Source organism: Dermatophagoides pteronyssinus, unplaced genomic scaffold, assembly GCF_027571235.1.
Source record: "Dermatophagoides pteronyssinus isolate colony J.1.1.1.1 unplaced genomic scaffold, Derpt_VIB-CSIC_2022.12 sq0032, whole genome shotgun sequence".
NCBI lineage: Eukaryota > Metazoa > Arthropoda > Arachnida > Sarcoptiformes > Pyroglyphidae > Dermatophagoides > Dermatophagoides pteronyssinus.
Window position 1 is genome coordinate 78314 of NW_027461556.1, and position 25524 is coordinate 103837.

Consider the following 25524-nt stretch of genomic DNA (forward strand, 5'->3'; position numbering starts at 1 on the left):
TTTCCCAAAAAAAAAAAAAAAAATTGTAACGAACAAAAGTCGAAAATTCGATTTGATGAAAAAAAATTTTTGTTAATTTTTTTTTGTTTTCACTTTTAATTCAATTGAATATATTGTGTGTGTGTACGTGTAACAAACATGTGCTCGAAATTATTGTTGTTTGCGAACAACAACTGATTACGTTTTATTCAATTTCGAAATTTATAACTGTTATCATCATCATTATTATTATTTGCATGTTTTTTTTCTTCTGTTGTTGTTCGAAGATACCACCGGTTTACTTGTTGTACAGATTCATTTTGATCGAACAAAATTGCTTTTTGCAGTTTGGAATTTTGGAATTTTGGAATTTAAAACAAACAAACAAAAAAAATAGAATAATGTCGATTATTAAGGAAGAGATTTTCGACGAACAACAAACAACATTGTTGTCGTCGTCGTCTTCGTCGACACATCTTTACAATTCGAATCAAGTTTCGGTTTGAATGAATTTTCTATTTTTTGTTTTTTTTTGTATGGTAAAAAAAATTCGAATGTCTTTTAACTATGTTTTCTTTTTCTTTTTCTTTTTTTTTGTTTTCTATTCTAATTTATATTCTAGAATAAAAATCCGGAATTTTCTTCGAATAAATATTTTACAAATAATGGTGGCGATTTTAATCATTATCAACCATCATTAAGCCAAGATAATGTTGTCATCGAAGAAAAATGGGAAACCACAATCTATAATGGTGGTAGTGTTGTTGTTGGTGGTGGTGGTGATGATGGAGAAAATCCTGAAATTAATAACGAAAATGGTCTATTGCCATCGATTCATTCAGAATCCAATGGAATTATCATGGTAGATAATAATGACAGTAATGTTGATCATAATAATTTTATGAATCAACCACCAATTGATGGGTGTTTGTATGCAAATATGCAAAATTTTTCGGATTCAAATTTTGCACCAATACCATACAACAATTATCCTCCATTATATTCAATCGAAAATCATACAAATTTTGTTCATTCAAATTCGGTAATAATGATAATAATGAATTTGTTTATTAGTTGGTTAAATCAAAATGTTTGTTTTTTTTCTGTTCGTTTTCGAATAGATCGACCAACAACAACAACTGATGAATGAATCCTATTATGATCCAAATCAAATGATTTATTTTCCCGATCAAACGTTCTATTATCGAGATGAAGAGGGTAGATATTATAATGTTCATTATTGTTGGGATAATGGTTCAATGATTTATTCAGGTTCAGCTGGATTTTATCCTAACGAAATTGACCTTGATCATCATCAACAATATCAATATCATCAACAACCATATAAGATTGAAGAAAATCATGATAATAGTCCGACCAATATGATAATCGATAATAATAATGATCATCGATTAGGTAATGAAAACGAAATGGTTGTAAACACTACCGGTGAATCAAGTGTCGATAGCAATGAAGATTCTCAACAACAAATTGTTGCTTCTGATACTGTTGCTACTGGTTCTGCTGCTGCTATCAATGATTATTATGATGATGAAGATGATGATGATGAGAAAGATGAAAATAATAAAGAAAATCGACGTAGATATTGTAAAAATCATGAAATGAATCCAAAATATGTTCATCAACGTTTTCCAATAAAACTATGGAATCTAGCATCGGATCAATCATTCAAACCGATACGATGGTCAAGAGATGGAATGAGTGTTATTATTAATGAACACAATCTTGAACCGAATCTTGGTTATTATTTTCGTTCAAAAAAATTTTCATCATTTTTACGACAACTTCATCTGTATGGATTTCGAAAAGTAACACGTGCACGAAATCATCATCATCGAATCGATGATCATCACCATCATCATAATCATCATCACAATGAATTTCTATCCGAATATCAATGTAATTATTTTCAACGTGATAATTTTGAATTGGCAAAAAAAATACGTCGATATTATTCGAATAATCATAATAATTCGTCATCACAATCACGATCATCATCCGAACCGATTTCATCGCAACAATCATTGGATAATCATCATCATCATCATCATCTTCTTCTGGATAATATCGGTCCACGTGATGTTGATCAACAACATTACCATCCATCAATCGATACATGTTATTATCATCATCATATTTAATATATATTTCAAATATATTTCCTATTCTCTTTTCTGTTTTCAATGATATATTTTATCCATTTCATTTTATTACCAAAAAAAAATAATAATAATAATTAAAAAATATTTTATTTGAATTCCTTTTTTTTCTGTACCATGCTTTTTTATTGATGAAATTTTTTTCAAAACAAAAAAAAATTTCAAAAAAAAAAACATTTTTTGAAAAAAAAGAGAGAAGCTCCCCGTACGGGAATCGAACCCGTGTCTTCCGCGTTCTGCTCAACTGCGGTTCTTTGTATATATACCGAATTGACAGGCGGATATACTCACCACTATACTAACGAGGATTTTCTCATTTGACTAAGACACACTTAGTTGTAAGAATAGCAAAATGATTCGAATTTCAAACATAATCGAATAACCAGAATTTAGATAAAACATTTATCAAAATTTTCATTATCATCCATTAGGGTTGATACATTAGGTAATGTGATTTCATACAAATCCATTTAGCGTTATAGGGGTTTCACACTACAGCAATATTGCTGTGAAATATTTCATTGAAATATTTCAGTCCATAAGGCTGAAATGTAGTGAAATATTGCATTTGAAATATTTCATTCACATTGCTGCTAGTGTGAAACCCCTATTATATATTTTGTGCTGCATAAAAAGGACGCACGCGCATTAGTATCCTTATAAATCAAATCATCTGTTTTTATGGTTGATTCAATCCGCCGACAAAAATGGAAGAAGTTGATTCGATTCTTTTATCACAACTTCGTGAAATTGGATGGTAAGTTTAATGATTATTTTTTGTTTTTTGGTTTTTAATTGGAAATTTTTGCTTTGTTTCGTACACACAGTGATTTAGATGATGAAAATATTTCGGGTATCGCTTCGTTGGATGCACATCAAATTATGAAATGTGTGGCCACCTGTTTACAGCGAATTCATATCGATGATGATTCGATAACGATACCCGATCCTTCAACAATCAATCCGACAATGAACATGTCCATTCGATATAAATTAGCAAATCAATTGTCCGATTGTATACAGAATATTGGATATAAATCCGATATTGGTTATCAAACATTTCTTTACAGTAATGAACATGAAATTCGTCGTCTTTTATTATATCTAGTCGAACAAATATCAGCCGATTCGGATGAAAAATTATTATCATCACCGGATCAACATCCATCAATGATTGATGGTAATTGGTCGCTGCGATCACATGATATTTTAAGAAGATTAAAAAATTCTACATATAAACCATCAACTGTATGGATTCCTTATAGCTCTGATCGTATTGATGATGACAATGATGATGATGAAATGAAATATTGTCCGGATAGTGATTATTATGATTATTATGGTCATCGAACCAATTCGAATTCAATTTATGGAATGCATAATCTAAATAATTGTTCATTACAATCATTTTTGTCTGATAATGATTGTCAAACACCGTTGGTTGATTATTGTCGTCGAAATCTTTTGATGTCGACGAACAACAACAACAAAATGTCAATAATTCCATCAACGATTATCGATACATTAGAATGGAATAATCATTATTGGAAAAATAACACGGATGAACATGTTGTTGTTGTTGATGATCAATCAATCGATTATATGGATCATTATTTGAAAACATTATTAGAATCAAAACAAACCAATGTTATTCCTCATGTTTTTGATGATGATGATAATGATGGCAAAGATGATTTGAAACAATCTGCCAATCTTGATCATTCTAGCATTCAAATTTCATCGATGAATGAATCGAATGAACAACAACAACAAACAGAAGGTGAACGAAAAACAAATGAACAGCAAATTGTTTTGGAAAAACTTCGCCAAGAACTTCGAGATTGTGAAACTGAAATTCAGAAATGTAAAATAAATGAAAATGAATTAAATCGATTGGAACGACAATATCAAGAACAATATAAACTATTCGAAGCATCATTCAAATCTAAAGAAGAGGTATGTTTGAATGAGTTTTTTGTTTTTGATTCATTTTCATTGTTGTTGATCATTTTTAGTTGGAAAATAGTATCAAAATGATGAAAGAATCGATTGAAGAAATTGCCTTAGCATGGGATGAAATGCAAAAAGATTTATTGGAAAATTTAAAACGAAAAAAACAACAAAATATGATACAGAATGAAGAACAAATGGAAAAAATTCGTCTAATTAATACGATGAAACGTTCGATTGCATCGAAATTGAAAGAAATTCAATCAAAAGAATTGATGATTAAAGATATGGAACAACGGCAACCACAACAATGGCCACCAAATCGTGGATCATATACACGTCGTATAATTGAAATTATACAGAATGTTAAAAAACAAAATGATGAAACATTGAAAGTGGTAGCCGAAACAAAAGCCGTTCAAAAAGATATTAATAATTTGAATGGAAAAATTGAACGAAGTTTTACTATAGCCGATGAAGTATTATTTCGTGAAGCTAGACAAAATGAATGGAATCGTCAATGTTATAAATTATTGGCACTTTTACAATCAACATTTCATGAATTATTACAAGCAATCAATGAAATTGGTATTCATCTTCGTGAAATTCGTAAACTCGAAGAAATGGTAAATTTTTTGATTGATAAAATTTTTGTCTAAATTTTCCTGTTTTTTTAAAAAAAAAAATTTTAGATTGAAAATGAAAATAATCGAAAAACAAGTGCCAATCTAATACGAATCAATGCTGATATTGAACAAATTCGTTTAGAAAATAGACAACTAAAGCAAAAAATACGTGATGCATCATCATTATCATCGTGATGATCAAAATTTCCATTATTCGAACCAAAATGTAAATGATTTTTTTTTTGGTGAATAATTTGAAACAAATATAACCCTAGCCTATTTGGATCATTAAGGATGAATGGTTTGTAACAAATTGTCGAATTTGATTTCTTCCCGAATCATTATTATTATAATATGAAGACAGTAGAACGCAAACTCAACGAATAATTTTTTTTAATGCCGCATCCATTATTTGCATGATGTGTGAATCAAACATTTCATTCCAAATAGAAGAAGAAGAAGATGAAAAAAATTCCATCTTTGAATCTAAAACCCATCATGTCCCGCGATTATACGGTAATATTTTCTTTTTTGACCGTATAATGTATGCAGCACATCAAGAATTCGATTTGATTCCTTACTATTAATTCCATACATGAATATTACATCGCACACACACACACACCTTTAATCTATATTCTATAACAATTATTGTATGAAAATTTGATTCAAAAAAAAAAAAATTTGTAACTAAATGAATGGTCGAAAGTAAAAAAAAAAAAAAAATCATTCAAAAACGAAAATATGAAATGTGCGCACTCTCAAATCGATAAAAAAAAGAAAAGATTCGATTATTAAAAGTTTATTCTTTTTTTTTAAACATCATTTTCTTTTTCTTTTCTTTTTTTCACAGAATTTTCTAATTCTATATATAAAAAAGAACTGATATGATTATATATGGTTTACTATATTGATATTATTATTTAAACTAACCAGATTTTTTTTTTCTTTTCTTGGTTATATACCACCACCACCACTAAAATGATGATTATGTTTTTTATTCTCCTAATAATCGTTTTTTTTGTTTGTTTGTTTGTTTTGGGATCCATTGGGCGCCACTACCGGTCGTTAAACACACACACACCGAATCCAGAATCGATGATAGTAGAATAATATGTGTGTGTGTGTAAAAGAATAGGGTCCCATAATTTGTTGTTTTGCTCATCGTTTTTTGTTTTGTTTTGTTGTTTAGTTTCAAGTTTGAGTTGATTTTCAATTTTTCTTTCTTGCCGTTTTTCGTTTTGTTTTTGTTCTCGCTTACGATCTTTCTTTTGTTTCCGTTGCAAAAAAAAGTTCTTTTCAAAAACTAATTCTACTACGACGATCATAATTTAAAAAAATATCATTTTTTTTCCATTTTTGTTTGTCGATCATCATCATCATCATCATCATCAGTGAAAAACCAATCGAAAAATCAACTAAAGCTAAATGCTGCCCAATCAGCCATAGTTTTTTATTTTATTTTTCTCGTTATATTTCGTGGATCATCATCGTGTTTTCTATGGCGTCATCATCATGAAGATTCAAACAAAACTACATTATTAAACATTAAACATCTGCCTTTTGTGTGTGTGTGTGTGTTTGTTTGTTAGGGCATCCAATGAATTAAAAACGAAAAAAACAGCAGCAGCTGCCAAGTGTAAAATGCATAGATGATATTGTTTGGTGAAAAAAAAGGGGAAATTAGCCAATGATGAAGTAATGATGCTTTCAGTTCATTTTCCAAGTTTGTTTGTTTGCCACATCCATTTTTTTTTCGTTTTCTTCATCAATGATTAGCATCCTTATTGAATCATTTCATTTTTTTTTGTTTGCTGCTAATTCTTTTCATTCGAATAATAATCAATCGAATTGAATATTCTGAATCACCAACGTTAATAGTGGAAAAAAATGATGATGATGATTTACAGGTGAAAAAAAGAAAGAAAAGAATCATCATTATTCTTTTAGACATACTTTAGTGAATTGATACAATGGCCAATTCTAATGATGAAGAATTAAACTATGTACAAGTGTTTCAGAATTGTTTTGGTCCAAAATTATCATCATCATCATCATCAACAACAACATTGCCTTCATCACCACCATTATCATTATCATCAACAGCTACAACATCGAACAAATCATCATCGATGACCATTTCTACAATTTCATCATCAAATTGTTGTAATAGTGGTGTAATATCATCATCATCAATATCGGGAACTGGGATTACCGATTCGAATTCATTATCAAGTGGTTGTTCGTTGACTAATCGTCAACAACAACAACAACAAACTCGAGCAACATCCGAATCATCATCATCACGTTGTCAAAATTCGTTATATACGACAGGAACATCAAACACCGGTGGTAAGTGTGTGATTAGTTAATTAAATTATTCATAGATTTTGTTCATATCCATGGATTAAATAATTTTGTGTGTTTTTGTCTTAAATCAATGATAAAATTGAAAAAAGCCAAACAAACATTAATTACTTTTCAAGGTCGGGATTTTTCGAATAGGATTCATTTCGTTCTTTCTCTCTTTCTCTTAATCTCATGTATGTTTGATGTTGTGTCTGGTCTGGTTTATGTCAAAAATTTACCAAAAAAAAAAAAAAGATTAATTCCGTTATTCACATTTTCATCTAATACATCATTATCATTTGTTATATCTGACCTATGTGTGTGTGTGTGTGTAGGTCATGAATGTTATGTTTGACAACTATTCTAGGTCCCGTTTTTTTTTCTTTCGTTCATTCATTTGTGACAGTGTTTTTTTTTGTGTTTATTCTATTGACATAGAGTTAGTGAGATTAATTCTCGATCTTCTCATTCTCATTTATACAGCAAGTGCAATCCTGGGGCAGCTGTTGTTTGTTGTTATCGTTTCGCTTCGTTTTTTGTCGAACAAAAGATCTTTGAAATACGAAATGAGGCATACACCGAGCGAGCATTTTTTTTTGGCCTCATAAATTTTGACCATTCACATATATTATCGTCGATCGATATTCAGATTCACCAAAAAAGTTCTAGGTTCTTTTTTTTCACTGTAAATAAATGAATGAATGAATGGTACTAACCACCCACCAATTCATTGAATGATGATAATGAATCGTCCAACCAACCAAAAAAAAAAAATCGTGAAATGAAATAAAATTAGACCACATTTTCAATCATCAAATATCACCATCCTCCCTCCTCATAATCATCTCGACCCAAACACACACAAAAAACAAACTAAGAGGAGGAGGACTCGAATTCGAATAAAACTTATTATTTCAACAAGCGCGACAGCTGCAGCACACATCAAACAAACACAACCCCCTTTTTTTCCCAAAGATTTACACAAGAACATTGACCACTACGACAGGACAACAATAAAAGGTCGTCCTGTTGCGCGCTCGCGTTTTCTTTTTTTTTCAAATACAGAATCGAAAAAATAAATGCCAGTTTTAATGTATAGCGCGCGCAACGATATAACAGCCAGTTCTATATCTTTTTTTTTGTTTGTTTGTTTGTCCATTTCTTTTTCTCTTCGTCCTCATCCTCCTCCTTCTTTGTTGGTTTTTTGTTTGGTCCAACCTTGCTTGTCTGTTTGCTTGGTTTTATTTCAATTTGATCGTCTCTCTGTTTTGGCCATCATACACACCAAACACCAAACACCGCCATCAGTCAATTTTGGGAAAATGCTGGTCTCCCGATTTTACTGATAATCATTCTCTCACCCTCCTTACTTGTGGTACCCTATGATTTAGAAGGGGTCCCTAGTTTGGTTTGTATGAAGTGTGTGTGGTGAACAATGAATTGTGTGTTCTTTTTTTTTGTTGGGTTCTGTATAAATTGAATGCAAGCAAATATCGGCGGAACAAAAGATCACTTTTTTTCAATTTTGTGCTGCTTTTTTTTTTAAATTTTCTTCTTTGATTCGATGATTCTGTCATAAATATGAGTGTGTGGCGATATATAAATAGAATCACCATGTGAATTATTATCTATATATCCATTTTCAAAATTGTACCAACAAAAGTTTTTTTGTTCTGATTCTCTCAATCTGTGATGTAATAATAATAATTTTGTTTTGTTTTGTTTTGTGTATGAATTGCCATTATCATCATCCATACCAGTAATCATTATCATCAATTTCTACATCAAGATAACTGACAAAAAAAAGTGTTGCTTGGTGATATATACAAAACAAAATCCATCAACCAATATAGCCGAAAAAATCCATACAAACATTGCACACCTGTCCGATCTCTGGAACTTTTATAATTCTTCTCATTATTGACATTATTATAAAAATAATAATAATTTTCATCATTACTCAATGATTATTGTTTGTTTTATTATTATTATTATTTTATCCCCTATAATTATAACTATATATAAATGATGTACAATAATATAAGTAAGTTTGATTTGATGTTTTGATTTTTTTTCAGATTCAAAATTCCTTCTCAAATTGCCAATGTTTTTTGTTTAATTGTTTTTTACCAAATATGATCATCCAAAAAAATGATCACGATTTTTCTCTTCTTATTTAATGTATGGCAACAATAACAACAACATCAAGAATCAAATTGATTCATGATCACAATTATAATATCATTTAAATGACTTTTCCATTCATTCATTCATAAATTGAAATTGAATCCGAGATCATGATCAATGATAGTGTGACAATTTTCGAAAACAAAAGCAAAAACAAACAAAAAAATTATTTAACAATTATAATCTTGTCGATACGATCAAAATAATGTTGCTGTCATGAATTTATGTTATTTTTTTCTGGTCGATCTTTTTTCTGTTGTTGTTTACTTCCATTATTTTGCCAATTTGATCGACCGAATAGTATATCGTCATCATAATCATTTGATGGTTATAATAATAATAATGATGGCCATCATCTAAACCACTATAGTATGGCGGCCAATCATCAACGAATGAATGAATGGAAAAAAAAGAACGGAAGGCGCCCACGAAATTTATTTCGTTTTTTTTTTTGGCGAAGGCGTCTAAAAAAGGAATGAAACAAAAAAATGTGGATTTGGCATACAAAGTCGTTGTTGTTGTTGTTATTGCTATAAAGTGTTCTAATGTAGAAGAAGAATATATTTTTCAAAATGAAATGGTAAAAAAAAACTACACACTACAAAAAAAAAAAATTAGTTATAGGTTGAGATTGACTGGTTGGATAGAGTATTCATTGTGCTTCTGTTATATTATTTGCGATTGGTATAAAATTTGAATGTTTGAAGAATCGACCACAAATATATTTGACAAGTAGCAGCTGCTTTTTTTCTGATTGAAATTTTTGTTTTTTATTTTATTTTATGAATGTTTGACATTATTATTGATTAGTAATTATTCTTTCTATTGTTTGTTTGTTTGTTTGATTTTGATAATAATAATAAAAATAAAAATTCAACTAGTAGATAAATCCCAGGCTGATATGCCTTCATATACGATGCCTTCTACATATGGTGGATCGAATGGTGGTCAATCGAATCAATCACAACAACCACCACCAACAATGTCCAATATTGTTGTTGTTGATAATGTACATTTGGCAGCAATGAGCCATCATAATCCTCATCATCATCCGCATCATCATCATCAAGATGAACTTAATTCAGCTGGAATAATTACGCCACCGACATATCATCAGCTGAATAATCCTGAATCTCAACCACCACCACCATCATCATCATCATCACAACAATCTACTCATTATCCGCCACCGTTAACGCCGACTAATGGTACAAATACTGGTACCACCAACAATTCTTCAGCCACTGCACCCGACTCTTCACAATATTATTCACCCTATTGTGATTCACGAGGTAAGCGATTTCCAACGAACGACATTGAAATCCTTTCCTAGGGACACACACATATATTTTGTCCTTTGATTCCGAATTGTCCAATTGATTTTTTCTCAACAAACGAGAAAAAAAAAGAAAGAAATCAGCATGATTTCAATCTAAATGTAATGTTGGAATATCTGTCCATTCAAATTTCTCATTATTATTTGCTTTTTTTTCTGTGCGAAGGTCAAAGTTGAGAAAAATATTTTATCTTAGTTGTTAGCTAATCATAGAACAAAAATTTTACCCCTCACCCCTTATGTACACCGGCTATTCGGTTTTGGTTTGTTATGAACAACAACAACAAAAAAACTTTGTTTTTTTGAATTTTTTTCTTTTGAAAAATTCTACACAATTTTAATGGAATCTCTATAAAAAAAAACAATTTTTAAAACCTGTGAAACCTGCACAAAACACACAAAGGTTGTGATGGGTCAGGGTATTCAGTGTGAAAAAGCCGTCGTCAAGCAGTCTAGCGATATATGAAACGATAACATGCTGTGATGCTATAGTGCTGAACACCTGAAGAATTTTTTTTTTTTTTTTTTGAGAAGCCAATAACTACTGTAGAGAAGATCAAAAAATAGATAGAGTTAAAGAAATTCAAAAAAATTTTATTTGTACAACGAAAAAAAAATTCTCTGCACAGCATGTCGAATGTTCAGGCGAGAAATATAATATAGCCAAGCTTTTTATTTCCCATTTCACTTTTTTTTCGCCGAATTCATGGTGGTGTTTATCACCCTTATATCACCTTTTGTGTTCTGATCCATAATCCTAGAATTATGAACTTGGCATTGTTTGAATGAATGAATCAATGAATCAATGAGAAAATGTCTAATTCATTTTTTTTTAAATTTTGATTATAGGAACACTTTTTAGTGAATCATCCGCTAGTAATTATTATCAATTGGATACAACGAATGATTGGAATCAAGCAACCGCACAACAATATGGTGGTCAACATATTGTCGGTGCATCACAGCCACCACAACCACCACCACCTCTATCATCGTCGCAACAATCATACGGAATCAATATTCATGGACAACATCCACAAGCAATGGATCAAGTATTGTTACCATCATCGAATACATCTATTTATGATACTGTGGCAAGCAGTGCTAATAATAACAATAACAATAGCCTTTCAAGTCTTCCACCTATGTCAACATTCGCTACAAATCGATCATCTGAAATGATGACTACTGGTGCTGGTTATTCAGCCACCACAACGATATCATCAATACAATCACCGATTCAAACTATCGATATCAAACCCGATATAACAAGCCTTTATCCGATGACCAACAATAATGATCAACAATCTACTAATCAACAACAATGGCCAACACAATTAGCCACAACAACACAGCCACCAACTACAAGACGATCTCCACCAACTCCCTTACAGCAGCAATCATTTCAATCGACTGATATCAAATCCAATACCAATGAAATCAATCATCTTCATACAATGGTAAGTTTTATAATTCCATTGGTTCCATGCATGATTGTTTTGTTTTTTGTTTTATTTTTGTTTCGTTTGGTTTCATTGCATGATATTTTGTTGCTGGTACAATCACACAGCAAACCGTTACAAACACCAATGATCTTCATCATCATCATCATCAATACGATGATCCCACCAATACTACTACTATACACCTTATGAATGATGTAAATATTCCTAGCGAGGTATGGTTTCCTTTGTGTTAGTTTGGCCCCATTTACATTTACATTTTGTTTTATTTTCAATGGATTCTAATTAATTGATTTTTTCATATTTTCAAACTGATAAAAATAGCATCATCATACAAGAGGTGTAAATGTTGGTGAACGTTTGGATGATGCTATCGATATTCTTCGTAATCATGCTGAAGGACAACAATTGCTGTTGGCAGCACCATCATCATCCAATTCTTTTCTATCACCACCAAATAATACTGACCTCACAACATTGGAAGGACATGTGGTAATATTTCATTTTTTTCGAATAAAAATTCAAAATCGGCTATTTTAACATTCTCTTTTCAAACAAACAACAGCAAAGTCCAAATGGTCTGATAGCGAACATGCGCACTATTGTTCCACAATCGACTTCCGCGACGAGTAGCACGTTGCCTCAACAACAACAACCTGTGGTGGTAACATCGCCTTTATTACACAATGCTGTTGCTGCTGGTACGATAGTGACCAATACAGCAGCACCAACATCAACTTCTCAAAATGTTAAGAATAAAAATCCACGATCATCATCGCCTGGTGCATCATCAAAGCCAAAAAGATCCAGAGGCCGAAAGTATGTTGTTATTGTTGTTGTTTTAATGAGAAAAATAATGTAAAAATGTTCTTGCATTTTGATCTAGAATGCTTCCATTCGTTAGTTCGGCCGATGAAGATGAACCACCAGAGATGAAACATGAACGTGAACGAGAACGAAGACAGGCAAACAATGCTCGTGAAAGGTTTGTTTTGTTTTTGTTAATTATATTCATTCATATTCGAAAAAGTGATGACAATCTTTCCCCGACTGAGATCCGTTCATAAATTCATGCGGATATTTTTTTAAAAAACGCTAATTTTAAATACTGATTATTTTCATAAATTTCTAGAAATCTTTTTCCTTTTTGAAGCAATCAATTGTGACAATGTTTTCCATTTTGTTTTTTTCACTCCAGGATTCGTGTTCGAGACATAAACGAAGCATTCAAAGAACTGGGTCGTATGGTCGTCATGCATCTAAAATGTGACAAAGCACAGACCAAATTGAATATTCTTCATCAGGCTGTCGACGTTATCACCAATCTGGAACATCAAGTTAGAGGTACGTGTTCGGTTTTTAGCTTTTTTTGTCTCAATTGCTTAACCAATTTATTGTTCATTATAGAACGTAATCTAAATCCAAAAACTGCTTGCCTCAAACGAAGAGAAGAGGAAAAATCCGAAGAAACAGTTCATGCCAAATATATGTCCGGTGCGCAAGGACCCCCACAAATGCCGAACACTTTATCTCCTTCAATGATGACTGGTATTGGTGGTCCAGGATCGAATAATCCGGTAGCAAATGTGATGCAACAACATATCACACCACAACAATCATCTAATCAAACGAATGTATCGTCGGCAGGTCCATCAACCGTTTCTCCTCATTCACATCATCTAATGAATACCGGGGCCGCATCCATGTCGATTGTGACTAGTTCGAATATGCTTTGAAAAAAAAAATAAAACGAACAAGCATGTATTTCTCCATGTGTGTCGTTTTGTTGGCTATAGAGCTAGTCCCATTTGATTGATTGATTGAGATTGGAATCTATCTAGTAACATTTTTCATATCGCACACACACACATAGGGCACATATTTTTTTTGTTGCTAAGAAAAAATCCTCCATTGTATCATAAATCCATTTTTATTGCATGAGACACAATTCACCATTATTTTCCCAGCCACAGTTTTGTACATTGACCCTTATTGAATTCTCGGATCACACACAAACATGCCGAAAGACATAATTTTGTCCACGCGAATTTTTATTATTATTATTGTAGTTTCAATCCAATTGAATGTCTGATTTTAGAAAAAAACTGATGATTTTTATTCCAGGAATGAATTAAAAAATTGTCCATTCTTCCATTTACTTAGTGTCATTTTTTGTTCGATTGATCAGATCAATATATATAATATTTGACATTGATTGATTGCAAATCAATGTTTACATGATTAAACGATGAATGTTTATTTTATTATTTTCGAACAAAATTCATCATCGTCGTCGAAAATGTGTTTCGGGCATGGCAACAGATATTTTTAGCCTTTGATTCATTAACGATCAATTTTTATTCAAATATAACCATATCATCACCCATTTTTCTCATTTGTTTTTAGCTAATTACTTGAATGCTTAAAGCTAATTGCCAATCGATCAATTTATCATCATCATATGTTTGTCGGCATAATGAAAATGATGTTTCATTTTTCAATTTTTTTCCACTTTGGTTATTTGCCGTCTTTCACAGTCTCGTTTTTAATTTCTATAATCCATTTATATTGAACAAAGGTATCTAAATAGTGTCTAAGTGGCGTCGTCCATATGGCTATAAAACTTTCATCGTCGGTCAAAGAACAAAGACATCTCGTCTGGTCTGGTCTGTTTATAATGTAATAAAATTTTGTGTTTTTTCGCGTAGGTTTGTTGACCACTCGTTGAACTTTTGTTGTTCGTTTGAATTTGAAACATCTATGCCATCTGTCAATGAAGAATTCTGACTTATTCTCCTCGACAAACTTGGAAAACACACACAGAAACAAAAATTGATTAATCTATAATTATTTAATTTGAAAAAAATAAAATGTTCATATTCAAATTTTAAATATGACTAGTTAACAAATGGTGATGATTCAATGATGTGATGTTTCTGTGAAAGAGAAAAGATGCAAACAACAAAAAAAAAGAATCAATGATGATCATCACCGGTTTAGAGTAAATCGAACCAGCGAAAAAAAAACAAATGAGTGTCACATCAAGGCTTGACTCGAAAATAGTTTTCCTAAAAGAGAATTTGTACATGTTACAATTGTTTTTCTATATAGAATTTTGAATAAAATAATCATTTACAATCCACCACCAATGATGATGATGATGAGCAAAAAAAAAATTAAATTAATTTGAGTTTCATATATGATACATTGGAGGGTGGGTGGGTAATCCTTTTTCAAATCAACGGCGATGACTTTTCGATACTGATTCCGGATTCTTTCGTTCTTTCGATCCTTTTGATGACGATGGTGCCGCTGCTGACGCTGTCACTGATGTAGGTCCAGCAGAATTTTGTTGACGATTATAATGACCACGTCCTTCACCGTATCCATGTGAAGGAGCGCCTGGTATGACTGGTACGACAATATTCAATGGTGGTGCACTTGGTTTACTACTGGAGGTGGCAGTAGATAACCCGGGATATGGTGGTGGTGGCTCCATTATTATATCTTTAGGTACTGGAGGTGGTAGATTAACCACTAATGTCGGTGGAAATGTTGTCGTTATATTTGTCGACGATGGATTCGTTGATTGTGCCACATTCGTTGATTGTTGATAGGCAGCAGCCATCATGTTCGATGATGATTGTGATTGATGACTGGTTCCAGCGGTGGTTGTTGCTGATGTTGATGGATTATGATTTGAACGAGAAGGACCATTTTGGCGGTTACCACCACTACGACCATGATGGTGATTCGGATTTCGTCCACCTCGAAGTTGATGATGACCACCACCACTTGAAGCATGCTGCTGTTGTGATCGTTCACGACTCTGTTGAAAAGGGGAAAAAATCTCATTACAATCTGATCTATGGAGCATTGATTTGAGCTAATTACTTTTCTTCGTAATGTATCGGCTGGTCGACGTAATGTATCGGATATGCGTAAAGCTTTTTTCAGTTTCGGATTTGAACTTGGCGTATGTACGGCACAACATTTAATGAAAGCAGCCATGAATAATATGGCTGCAAACAACATCAACATACAGGCCCACCAATATGTCTGCAAAAAAATTTAAATTCAAAATGTTTTAAAATTAACGAATCTAAATGATACATACCGTAACCCATTGTTTGATACTAATCAAAGTTTTCTTATTAAACAATAGATTCTTTAGCTTTGCCAATGGACCTTCAGCATCGACTGGTCGACAACGTTGAAATACATCACAATATCCTTGAAAGTCATTACATGGTGAACCGGGTCTTAATTTCATTCCCGAAATATTTCTCATAATATCGATTTCAGATGTACGGCGACATGTCTCTGGTTGATTACGTCGTTGACATGCTACTTCACACATTTCCTCCGGTTTAGCGCCACGTCGAGTATTCAAGAAACATTCTTCAAGATCATATTTCTGACAAATTGATCCGGTACATGAACCTTGCCAACATACTTGTGTACCCATATTGCATTCAGTTTTGTTCGGTTTTGCCGGTGGTAATGGACAATGTGCACGTTGTCCACTGCAAAACGATTCATAAGTACATTCACCATCATCACGACATTGTTTCATGTTTCCTTCGAATGTACAACGTTCCGTACAGCAAGGACCTTCAGATGGTGAACAAGAGGCTCCAGGTCTTCGTCGACATGGCTATCAATCAAAATAAAGTGAAATAATCAAAAAATATGAAATTATAATATATTCAGTCAAACATACTTGTGCATGCGGATCTAAATGTTTAAATTCCTCCACACTTCTTGGATAGCAACAATCTTCATTACATTCTCGAGAATCATAGCCACAATCACATTCTTCACCATCTTCAACAATTTTATTACCACAGAATGGTCCATTATCTTCCTGAAAACAATTCTCTTTGCCTTCATTATTGAAAACAGCATTCAATACTGTAGATATATTATTCACTGAACATTGTGAAAATTTATTATTATTCTGTCGTTCACCACTAGTAGCCGATGAATACATAATATAATTTCCAAGTGGACCACCCGGACGACATTCCACTGGATAATCATGTGGTGAACCAAAATTATGACCAATTTCGTGTGCCAATGTTAATTCACTGACTTTTGGTGGTACACGTGAATTATAATTAACAAAAGTAATTATACCAGTATTTAAACTACGTTTCGTTTGTACTTGACGACCGCCAATATTTTCCGTATATGTTTTATATTTTTCACATATACCGCCAGATGCACCTAAATATATCAAACAGACATTTAGAAACGATTAATAACATAGAGAGAGAAAAAAAAAATCAACTATACCTGATGTACTTGCAACCCATGCTAGACCAAGTGTTCCACCGGAAAAATCACGATAAGTGAAAATGTATGCCAAACAAAAATCATTATGATTAAATTGTGAATTAAGATTTAGAAAATTTGAAACATCAATATTAGGTGAACAGAATTGATTTGATTCTCGTTTTACTGGTTCACAGGCCGAAGAATCATTAATTCGTAATCGTTGTACAATAAATTTAAGTCCTATAATATTTTTGAACACTGAAGTTTCATAGATATGATTGACAGCCTTAATATGTTGAGCGACTAACGATGCAATCTCTTCACGAACTTTGAAATCAGATTTTTCCGATTCATGTTTTTTAACATGATCCCAAAGAAATGTATCCGTTTGTATGTATAATGAACAGGCTCGTTTCGATGGTAGATATGGTGTCGAATGATGTGGTGATAGTGGTCTGACAAATGGAAAAATAAAATTGTCATTTTATGTAAATTTCAATTGTAATATGATAATGTGTTTTTTTTCTTCTTCAAATTCCTATATGTGCATTATGTAATGGAATCATTATTATATATTGTGAACAAATGATGACACACACAAGGACAAATTAGATTGTGGTCTATGTTTCCTAATGTATAATTGTTGTCTAAACATACATACACACACGTACGACACACACTTAAATAGGCCAAATCATTCATTCAAATAACTATAGTGTCATCATCATCATCATCATAATGACAAAGAAATTATATTAATTAGGGACTAACTAAGAAAATTATTTCCTAACAACACTGTTCAATTGATTATTAGAACAATTTTTTTTCTTCAAAAAGCGAAAGTTGATAGAAATTTTATTTTTTTTGTGGTCAATTCTTACCTATTATTGCTGATACGACCTTGTGCTTCAAACAATCGTCTATAATTACCATAATCATAATGTTTATTGCTACTAATATTATTAATTGAAGCTCGTTTGGATCGTAATACGGGTCGATTCGGATCATTGGTTGGTGATGATGAATTGTAATGAATTATTTCATCTTCATCTTCCGAAACAGCTGAATTGGCAATCGAATTCATCCATTCACGAACTTCTTCATTGGCACCACAACCACCATCTATTATTTGGGTAGAAAAAATCGTTAGAATTATTAAAATTGATTATATGATTGAATAATACCAATTGGAGATCGTTGATCATGGAATGGATCTTTCACATGTTTCGATGAATAAATGACTGAATGAAATGGCAGTGCTGGTATCAGGCGTGTAGAAGTGGATGTTGTTTTACTTAAACGGATGGCTTTTACCAGATCCGGATAATTATATTTAGATTTCAAAGTACGACCATCTAATAGATAGATATCGATAGGATCTGGTTGAAAATATTTACTTGCTTTTTCTACATAAAATGTTTCCTCATTAGGCACAGTTGAATGTATTTTACCAACAAATATTCCATCATTAATCGAACCATAAACCAAACTATTTGGCTGATTATTTAGATGACCACTGACAATATGATCAAGATTTATTTGTAATGGTTGACCATCACCATCTTCGACAATTAGATTACGATGAAAGACTGAATCAATGTCACGTTTAAGTCTTAATGAAAGATTACGGCCATGTGAATGAAAATTTATCGCATACAAAGGATGATGTGGATGATGATGATGATTCTCATTATTATTATCAAAAAATTTGGCTGAACGCCTTGAACGATCCAATGCATTTAAATGTGGTTGAGGATCATAATTTAATGTTTCATAATGAATTATATGTTCATTTAATGGATTCAATGCATCAGCTATTGGTAGTAGTAAACATAAACAAACAAACAAACCATTAAAAAAAGTTAATCATCAGGAAAACAAACAAATATAAAAAAAACTAATCAATCCAAATTGGAAACTCAAACAAAAATTAAATAATTAGTTGGAGATTGGGTAAAAAAATCGGAAATCCCTTCGGAAATATTATTATTAACCGTATTATCTCAAGGGAGAGTGACTAAACAGAAATATAAAATTGACGACAACCTGTGAACAGCAGACACAAAACACACAGAACATTATTTATTAATTTATATATATTTATCATGTCAAGCTCTAAATCTATCTATCTATCTAAATTTATAATGTGAAAAATGCAAATGCGACCTACTGGACTAAAGAACTTGGATATGACTATAATTTTTTTTTTATTCGGCTGACCTCGTTGAATAATTTATTTAACCAGAAAAAAACAAAACAAAAAATCAATGTAGATCAGATAAACAACAACAGACCAAGGACCCATTCATATTCTTTTTTACCTAATCTTCAAGGTTATCAAACAACAACAACACTTGGACAAAAAAAAAAAATCAAATGTTCAAGACCTATTCAACATCATGTATACAGTTTCTCTTCATTTTTCGTAATGAAAATTTTTTAAAAAAATAAATTAATGTTCAATCAGGTTCCTGAGATCCTGAGTGATGACTGATCATTTTATTTTGTTTTTTTTTTCAAAAGAAAAAAATTGAAATAAAATTATTAAATTCATGAAAATCTTTTCTGGCAATAAATTAACATCGAATGAATATCCTTGTTGAAAACATTTTTCAACAACAAAAAAGCCAATAATAATGGCTTTTTTTTTTGTCCATTAGAAAAAGAAAACTAAATAATGGTGGTCACACAAGTGCCACAAAAAAAAATGCCATTGACATTGATCATTCAATAATCGATTTTTTTTTCATTCATTTCTTAATAAGAAAGGTGAACAACAACAACAACAACAAAAATCACATTCTTAGTTTAACTTAATAGAAAAGTTTCCATTTGATTGTCACCAAACAACAATAATAATAAATAAGGACAAAATTTTAATGGGAAAAGGATTATATACATACCGAAAAATGGCAAAGGACAAATAAATATCAATATGGCCATTAATGTTAATGATAATAATGATGATGATGATCTATAGCGAAAAGAATGTTGATGATGATCATGATGATGATGATGATAATCATATGATTCAAACATCGATACATAATATTGAAATTTGGCCAAAAAATGTTTTACATTTTTATTGATATTATTATTATTATTATTGAGATAGTTTCGTTTCATTAAAAATATTCTAGTTGATGAAGAAGAATCCATCATTGATTGATTGATTGATTGATGATGATATCTTCGTCGTTTTAATCACACCTGCACCTGATTGTGATTAGTTTCTGTTTTTTTTTTCGATTGCAATTATCTTCTGTGTGTGTGTGCTGTTGTTGATTTAATTTATGTCAACTTTTTTCTTTTTGATATTTATTCTGGTTACATGATTGTGTTGATTGATAATAATCATCATCCTTTCAAATCAAGAAAAACAATGATGAATCATTATGAAATCTCTTCTTTTTTTTGTTGTTGATTTTATTGCATTCGTTTAGAAATGATGATGAAAGCCATATAACTGTATGAAGAAAAAAAAATGTAGCAAAATTATTCCAATAATCATTACTATCAGACAACCAGACAAACATACATACGTTTCTATGATGATGAATTTCACTCGAAAGAAGTCTTAGGATGAAATTTTTTTTCTTTTAATTGGGCAAGATAGAATTGGCAGTTTTTGTTGTTTGATCGTTGTTTTTGAAAAAAAACAACCACTGATCGACTGGTTTTTTTTCTGCTCTAACCACTGTTGTTGATAATGATGATGATTCATACAGATGATGATCGGAAAAAACGACTACTATACGAAGAACAGATGAGAAAAAAAAACTAGAACACATCCGATGAATTGTGTTGAAAGGATGAAGGTTTTTTAAAAATCAATACCCAATGAAATAAACAAAAAACAAAAAAACCAAAAATAAAAATAATTGTTTGACAGGCAGGATAATAAACAAATAATTAACAGCAGAAAAACAAAAGTTTAAATACCTTTTGCAAACAAAACAAAAACAAAAAAAATGGAGGTAATTGGCCAATTGATGATGATGATGTTTTGTTTCTAAGGATTTCTCCTCTATACTCTACCAACCACTATGACTATTATCTTTACTGTTTTTTTTTGTTTTGTTTTGCTAATAATAATTATATCACCTAACAAAAAAAGATTTTTATCATCATCACAGCAGCAATTGTATTATTATTACATAAGAAAATTGTTGACGACGATTGTTGTTGTTGTTGATGAGGATTTACAGTTATATTGAAGATGATGTATTTTATATATTACAATGAATGGAGAACATTCAACTAAAAAACCAACCAACAAACAAGACGGACAATCCTGTGAAAACAACAAAATCTATGATGATTGCATGGGAAACCAGCATAAATCTGAAAGAAAACAACAAAATCTGGAGATTGAGATGGATTGATAGCAAAGATTTCTTTCTTTCTTTTTTTGTTCTATAAACACGCAAGACGGATAACCAGCAGAAGCAGAAACAGCATCAGATTTTTCTTCTTTCTTCGTCGTCGCCGTTGTTGGCGAAGAATAGATTTTCTTCTTCTTTTCTCGGATTTATGACGATTTTTGGATATATGGATGGATGGCAAATTGAACAACAAAAGGCGAGGACATAAAATTTCATTGACAGTCAACAACAACAACCACCACCACAAAAACCATCACTAACAACAACAACAAACATTATAATGTGGCAAGAAATGAATTTCAATAATACACACACAATGGACAATTCTATAGACGAAAATATGATGTTTTTTAGTTTCAAAAAAGGAGCAGACGCCGCGCGCCACACACACAATGGATATATTGAAATGAAATTGGAAAAGGCAATAAACAGAGGATTCAAAATGATGATAGTAGAATCATCATCATCGTTTTTTTGGAAAAAAAGAAGAAAAAATCCATTTAAAAAAGAGTCAATGATGTGCGTGATACATTGGAAAAAAAGGGAGATATTGATAAAGAGAGCACAGAGTGTTATTTTTTTTGGAGAAAGAGCACAATGAACATACAGAGAAAAAAAAAGAGAAGAGAATTCGAATGTAATGCATGGATGGATGGATGGATAGAAAAAAAAACATAAACAAAAGACCTTATTGTTGGACCACTACCTTGTCGATTGGATAACCAAGCTTGCTAGGCCACAACTGTGCCACCCCAACTTGTTTTTTGTTTTTCAGGATCAGATTCAGAACAACAGGGGAAAAAAGCTACATTGGTGGTAGTAGTGGTCAATTCTTTGGATACATTTCATTCAGTTATTTTGTTTTTGTCTGCAACATTCAGTGAATGAAAAAAAATTTGGAGGCCATCCATTCGAATTCGAATTTGCCCCTCCTTGTTGTTGTTGTTGATGGTCGTATTTTTGGAAACTTTAAAAAAAATTGAAAATTTTCACATTTTGTAATTTGTAATTTTTTTTTATCCAATCCATTATTATAAAACAAATTATTATCCTTTAATGATGGTGATGATAGTTTCACGGTCGATGAATAATTTTAATTGAGACAACGGAGAACGAGAATACCACCAACACAAACACCTTATTCTCAACGGTATTTTTTTCGACCAACAAAACAAAACTGGTTATCATAATCATAATCATAATGATGATAATTATAGTGGCAAATTTTATTTGAATGAATAAAACAATGAAGATTATAAGAGAGTGAAAAAAAATTAATAACAAAAAAAATGTATAAAGAACAAAATCACAAAATGAGAGAGAGAGAGAGACTAATATAAACAAGGTATTTCATCATGACAAAATGGATTAAATGTTTGAAATCGAATGTTGAAATTCGATTGATTTTTGTTTGATTGAAATGATTGGATTAGATAATTGTAACAATGATGATTGATCATATCTATGATTTGATAATGTTTGTAATGATTTACTTTTATGATTTAATTGTTGTTGATTAATTAATTTTTTCTTTTTCATATTAAATTGTTGACAATAATCTTGTGCTTGTTTAACACCATGATCGGATGCAATACGTAATAATTGTAATGCATAATTAATATTTGTTTTGATATTACCCTTTCCATAAAGATAATATAATGCAATATTATAGATGGCATTCGGATGGCCTTTATTTGCGGCCAATGCATAATAATGGAAGGCCATATCCATATCAGGTTTTTTACTACCATCACCACCACCACCAACAACATTATTAAACAAACCATTTTCATATGCAACACCCAAATTAAACAATGCAGCAGAATATCTTTTGTCACAGCTTAACCAACAGGCTAATGCATCATTTTGTGTATGTTGATTTTTTATCAATTTAATACCAGATAAATTGTTCAATATATCCGCATATTCAATACAGGTTTGACGAAATATATTGTTTGATGAAATATTGTCATTGTTGGTCATCCACTCATCATCATCCTCATCATCATCGTCATCATTATCATCACTGTTGTAATTGTTTTCCGATGATACATTCACCGTTCCGGATGCTTTCTCACAAATCAATGACAAATCATTCTGTTGTTGTTGTTGTTGTTGTTCTGTTATGATATTGTCCTTGTCCTTTTTGGCTGATTTCCTGTTCACATTATCATTATCATTTAATAAAAAATGACCATTCAGTAGTTCGGATTGTGTACAATAAAGGATTTGTTCAATTTCTTCAATGTTATCCAATAACAGTTCTTCATCAGTGTTAATTGTTGTTGTTGATGATTTTGTAATTGAATTCGTTGGTTCATGGACTTCATCATCATCATTATCGTTAGTTTTGATTGTTAAATTTGCAGTAGTCTCTTCAACAATATTCGATGATAATGATGATAATGGAAAAAATGATGGTATTGTACAAATTTTATCAAAAACATAACAACAAAAACGACATGAACCAAAATAATAAAGTGTTTTTGAACGATAAAAATCAACAACATTTGGCAATGTTTGTTGTTGTTGTTGTTGTCGGGGATTATTATTATCATCATAACTAATATGTTCGGATTGATGATAATGATTATGAGGATGATGAAGAATATGAGGATGATCACGATGATGTTGAGCAGGTGACCATTGATTGATACGTGAACGTATATCGAAACCAACAATCAAAGCAGTGCCCTTTACATTAAATGATCAAAAGAGAAAAATGTTTGGTTGAAAAAATCAAATTTTTGTTGATAAAACTTACAATAAATCCAAATGTTTCTAATAATCGAATGTTCAGCGAATTAAAATCAAATCGATGTTTTGTTTGATTTGAATCGGTTTTTCGATCCGATCCATTTTCATCTAATATTTTAATTTTTGACCAATTTTCATGATAACGAAAAATTGGACATCGTTGATTGAGGATAATTTTTTGCCAATAACATTGAGTTGATATTATTTGATCAGAAACTTTTTCCGATTTTTGTTCACCATTCGAACATTCATTTTCTTGTTGTTGTTGTTCTTGTGGTTTTTCATCATTCGATAAAATTCGAAAATAATTCGGCAATGAATTACTATCGAATCGAAATGATGGTTTTGGTGCATCAAATTTAGGAAGAGGGCAACGGAAAAAAGGCATTTTTCAAAACAAACAAACAAACAAAAAAAAGCACATGAATTTTGTTGAAGGTCGTACGAATGTTATTCGAAGTTGCAAAGTTCACATTATATTGACATTTGCCAATTAATGATAACGGTGGTGCTGTGTGTGTGTTTGTGTATCAATAATTTTGATACCAAGATTTTTTTTTTTTTACTTTGTTATTCAAAAGGGACAAATTATATTCATAACAGACAATTTGGATTCTCAACAATAGATGGTAATACTTTAACGAATATTATCATTGAATTCTTCATTGAAAGATGGCGTCGATGTAGCACACGAAAAACAAAACTTTGCGAAAAAAATACAAAGTTTTATCACAAGACTGGTGTAACCAGACCAAACCAGACGACCAACCTAACCTAACTAAGCTATAAATCATAGCCATAGTGATCAACCTAACCTAACTGAAATATAGTTTGTTTTATGATCAAAAAAGAAAGCCATTGAGCTACCAAAGAGGATCCAATGATCCAACTATACCTCTCACACAATCTTTTTCGCGTTACCTCTCAATTCATCATCAATATTGACGATGATAATCAAAACACGCATGTTCAATTCGAATCATGCATAATATATCCAATTCGATACAATCAACGAACCCAAAAACAAAACAA

General features: G+C 31.4%; 5 protein-coding genes and 1 non-coding gene across 14 annotated transcripts; 3 read left to right on the forward strand and 3 right to left on the reverse strand.

Moving 5' to 3' along the window:
• The first annotated feature begins 31 nt into the window (after positions 1 to 31).
• LOC113799352 (uncharacterized) lies at positions 32 to 2257 on the forward strand. Of its 2 annotated transcripts, XM_027349969.2 has the most exons (4): positions 32 to 479; positions 602 to 1021; positions 1101 to 1197; positions 1252 to 2257. In XM_027349969.2, exons 1-4 carry the CDS (start codon positions 237 to 239, stop codon positions 2139 to 2141), a joined length of 1650 nt encoding a protein of 549 aa, XP_027205770.2. In that variant the 5' UTR covers positions 32 to 236; the 3' UTR covers positions 2142 to 2257. The 2 variants fall into 2 exon arrangements, with proteins under 2 accessions (XP_027205770.2, XP_027205769.2); XM_027349968.2 differs by having other exon boundaries at positions 267 to 479; positions 1101 to 2257.
• Positions 2258 to 2358: 101 nt separating this feature from the next.
• On the reverse strand, positions 2359 to 2467 carry TRNAD-GUC (transfer RNA aspartic acid (anticodon GUC)). Its single transcript has 2 exons — positions 2431 to 2467; positions 2359 to 2393 (listed from the first exon to the last, which is right to left on the reverse strand). It is a non-coding gene; the product is annotated as a tRNA-Asp (tRNA).
• A 305-nt stretch (positions 2468 to 2772) lies between these two features.
• LOC113799351 (coiled-coil domain-containing protein 22 homolog) lies at positions 2773 to 5196 on the forward strand. Of its 2 annotated transcripts, XM_075823610.1 has the most exons (5): positions 2773 to 2916; positions 2987 to 4115; positions 4175 to 4735; positions 4802 to 4961; positions 5029 to 5196. In XM_075823610.1, the coding sequence occupies exons 1-4, from the start codon at positions 2867 to 2869 to the stop codon at positions 4928 to 4930; spliced, it is 1869 nt and encodes a 622-aa protein (XP_075679725.1). In that variant the 5' UTR covers positions 2773 to 2866; the 3' UTR covers positions 4931 to 4961; positions 5029 to 5196. The 2 variants fall into 2 exon arrangements, with proteins under 2 accessions (XP_075679725.1, XP_027205768.2); XM_027349967.2 differs by having other exon boundaries at positions 4802 to 5196.
• Positions 5197 to 6615: 1419 nt separating this feature from the next.
• da (transcription factor daughterless) lies at positions 6616 to 14228 on the forward strand. 6 transcript variants are annotated; one of them, XM_027350339.2, is made up of 9 exons: positions 6619 to 7087; positions 10153 to 10563; positions 11457 to 12067; positions 12178 to 12285; positions 12395 to 12562; positions 12636 to 12889; positions 12957 to 13055; positions 13269 to 13414; positions 13478 to 14228. In XM_027350339.2, exons 1-9 carry the CDS (start codon positions 6709 to 6711, stop codon positions 13804 to 13806), a joined length of 2505 nt encoding a protein of 834 aa, XP_027206140.2. In that variant the 5' UTR covers positions 6619 to 6708; the 3' UTR covers positions 13807 to 14228. The 6 variants fall into 6 exon arrangements, with proteins under 6 accessions (XP_027206142.2, XP_027206140.2, XP_027206141.2 ...); XM_027350340.2 differs by having other exon boundaries at positions 10156 to 10563; XM_027350342.2 differs by lacking the exon at positions 6619 to 7087 and adding an exon at positions 8876 to 9128.
• LOC113799663 (disintegrin and metalloproteinase domain-containing protein 10-like) lies at positions 13973 to 22176 on the reverse strand. 2 transcript variants are annotated; one of them, XM_075823601.1, is made up of 10 exons: positions 21293 to 22176; positions 20893 to 21130; positions 20254 to 20816; positions 18535 to 19164; positions 18232 to 18472; positions 17369 to 17805; positions 16794 to 17299; positions 16188 to 16727; positions 15965 to 16129; positions 13973 to 15899 (listed from the first exon to the last, which is right to left on the reverse strand). In XM_075823601.1, the coding sequence occupies exons 3-10, from the start codon at positions 20510 to 20512 to the stop codon at positions 15309 to 15311; spliced, it is 3369 nt and encodes a 1122-aa protein (XP_075679716.1). In that variant the 5' UTR covers positions 20513 to 20816; positions 20893 to 21130; positions 21293 to 22176; the 3' UTR covers positions 13973 to 15308. The 2 variants fall into 2 exon arrangements, with proteins under 2 accessions (XP_075679716.1, XP_075679717.1); XM_075823602.1 differs by having other exon boundaries at positions 20889 to 21130.
• A 764-nt stretch (positions 22177 to 22940) lies between these two features.
• On the reverse strand, positions 22941 to 25431 carry LOC113799365 (uncharacterized). Its single transcript, XM_075823611.1, has 2 exons — positions 24500 to 25431; positions 22941 to 24429 (listed from the first exon to the last, which is right to left on the reverse strand). The coding sequence occupies exons 1-2, from the start codon at positions 24878 to 24880 to the stop codon at positions 23104 to 23106; spliced, it is 1707 nt and encodes a 568-aa protein (XP_075679726.1). The 5' UTR covers positions 24881 to 25431; the 3' UTR covers positions 22941 to 23103.
• Between the last annotated feature and the right edge of the window lie 93 nt (positions 25432 to 25524).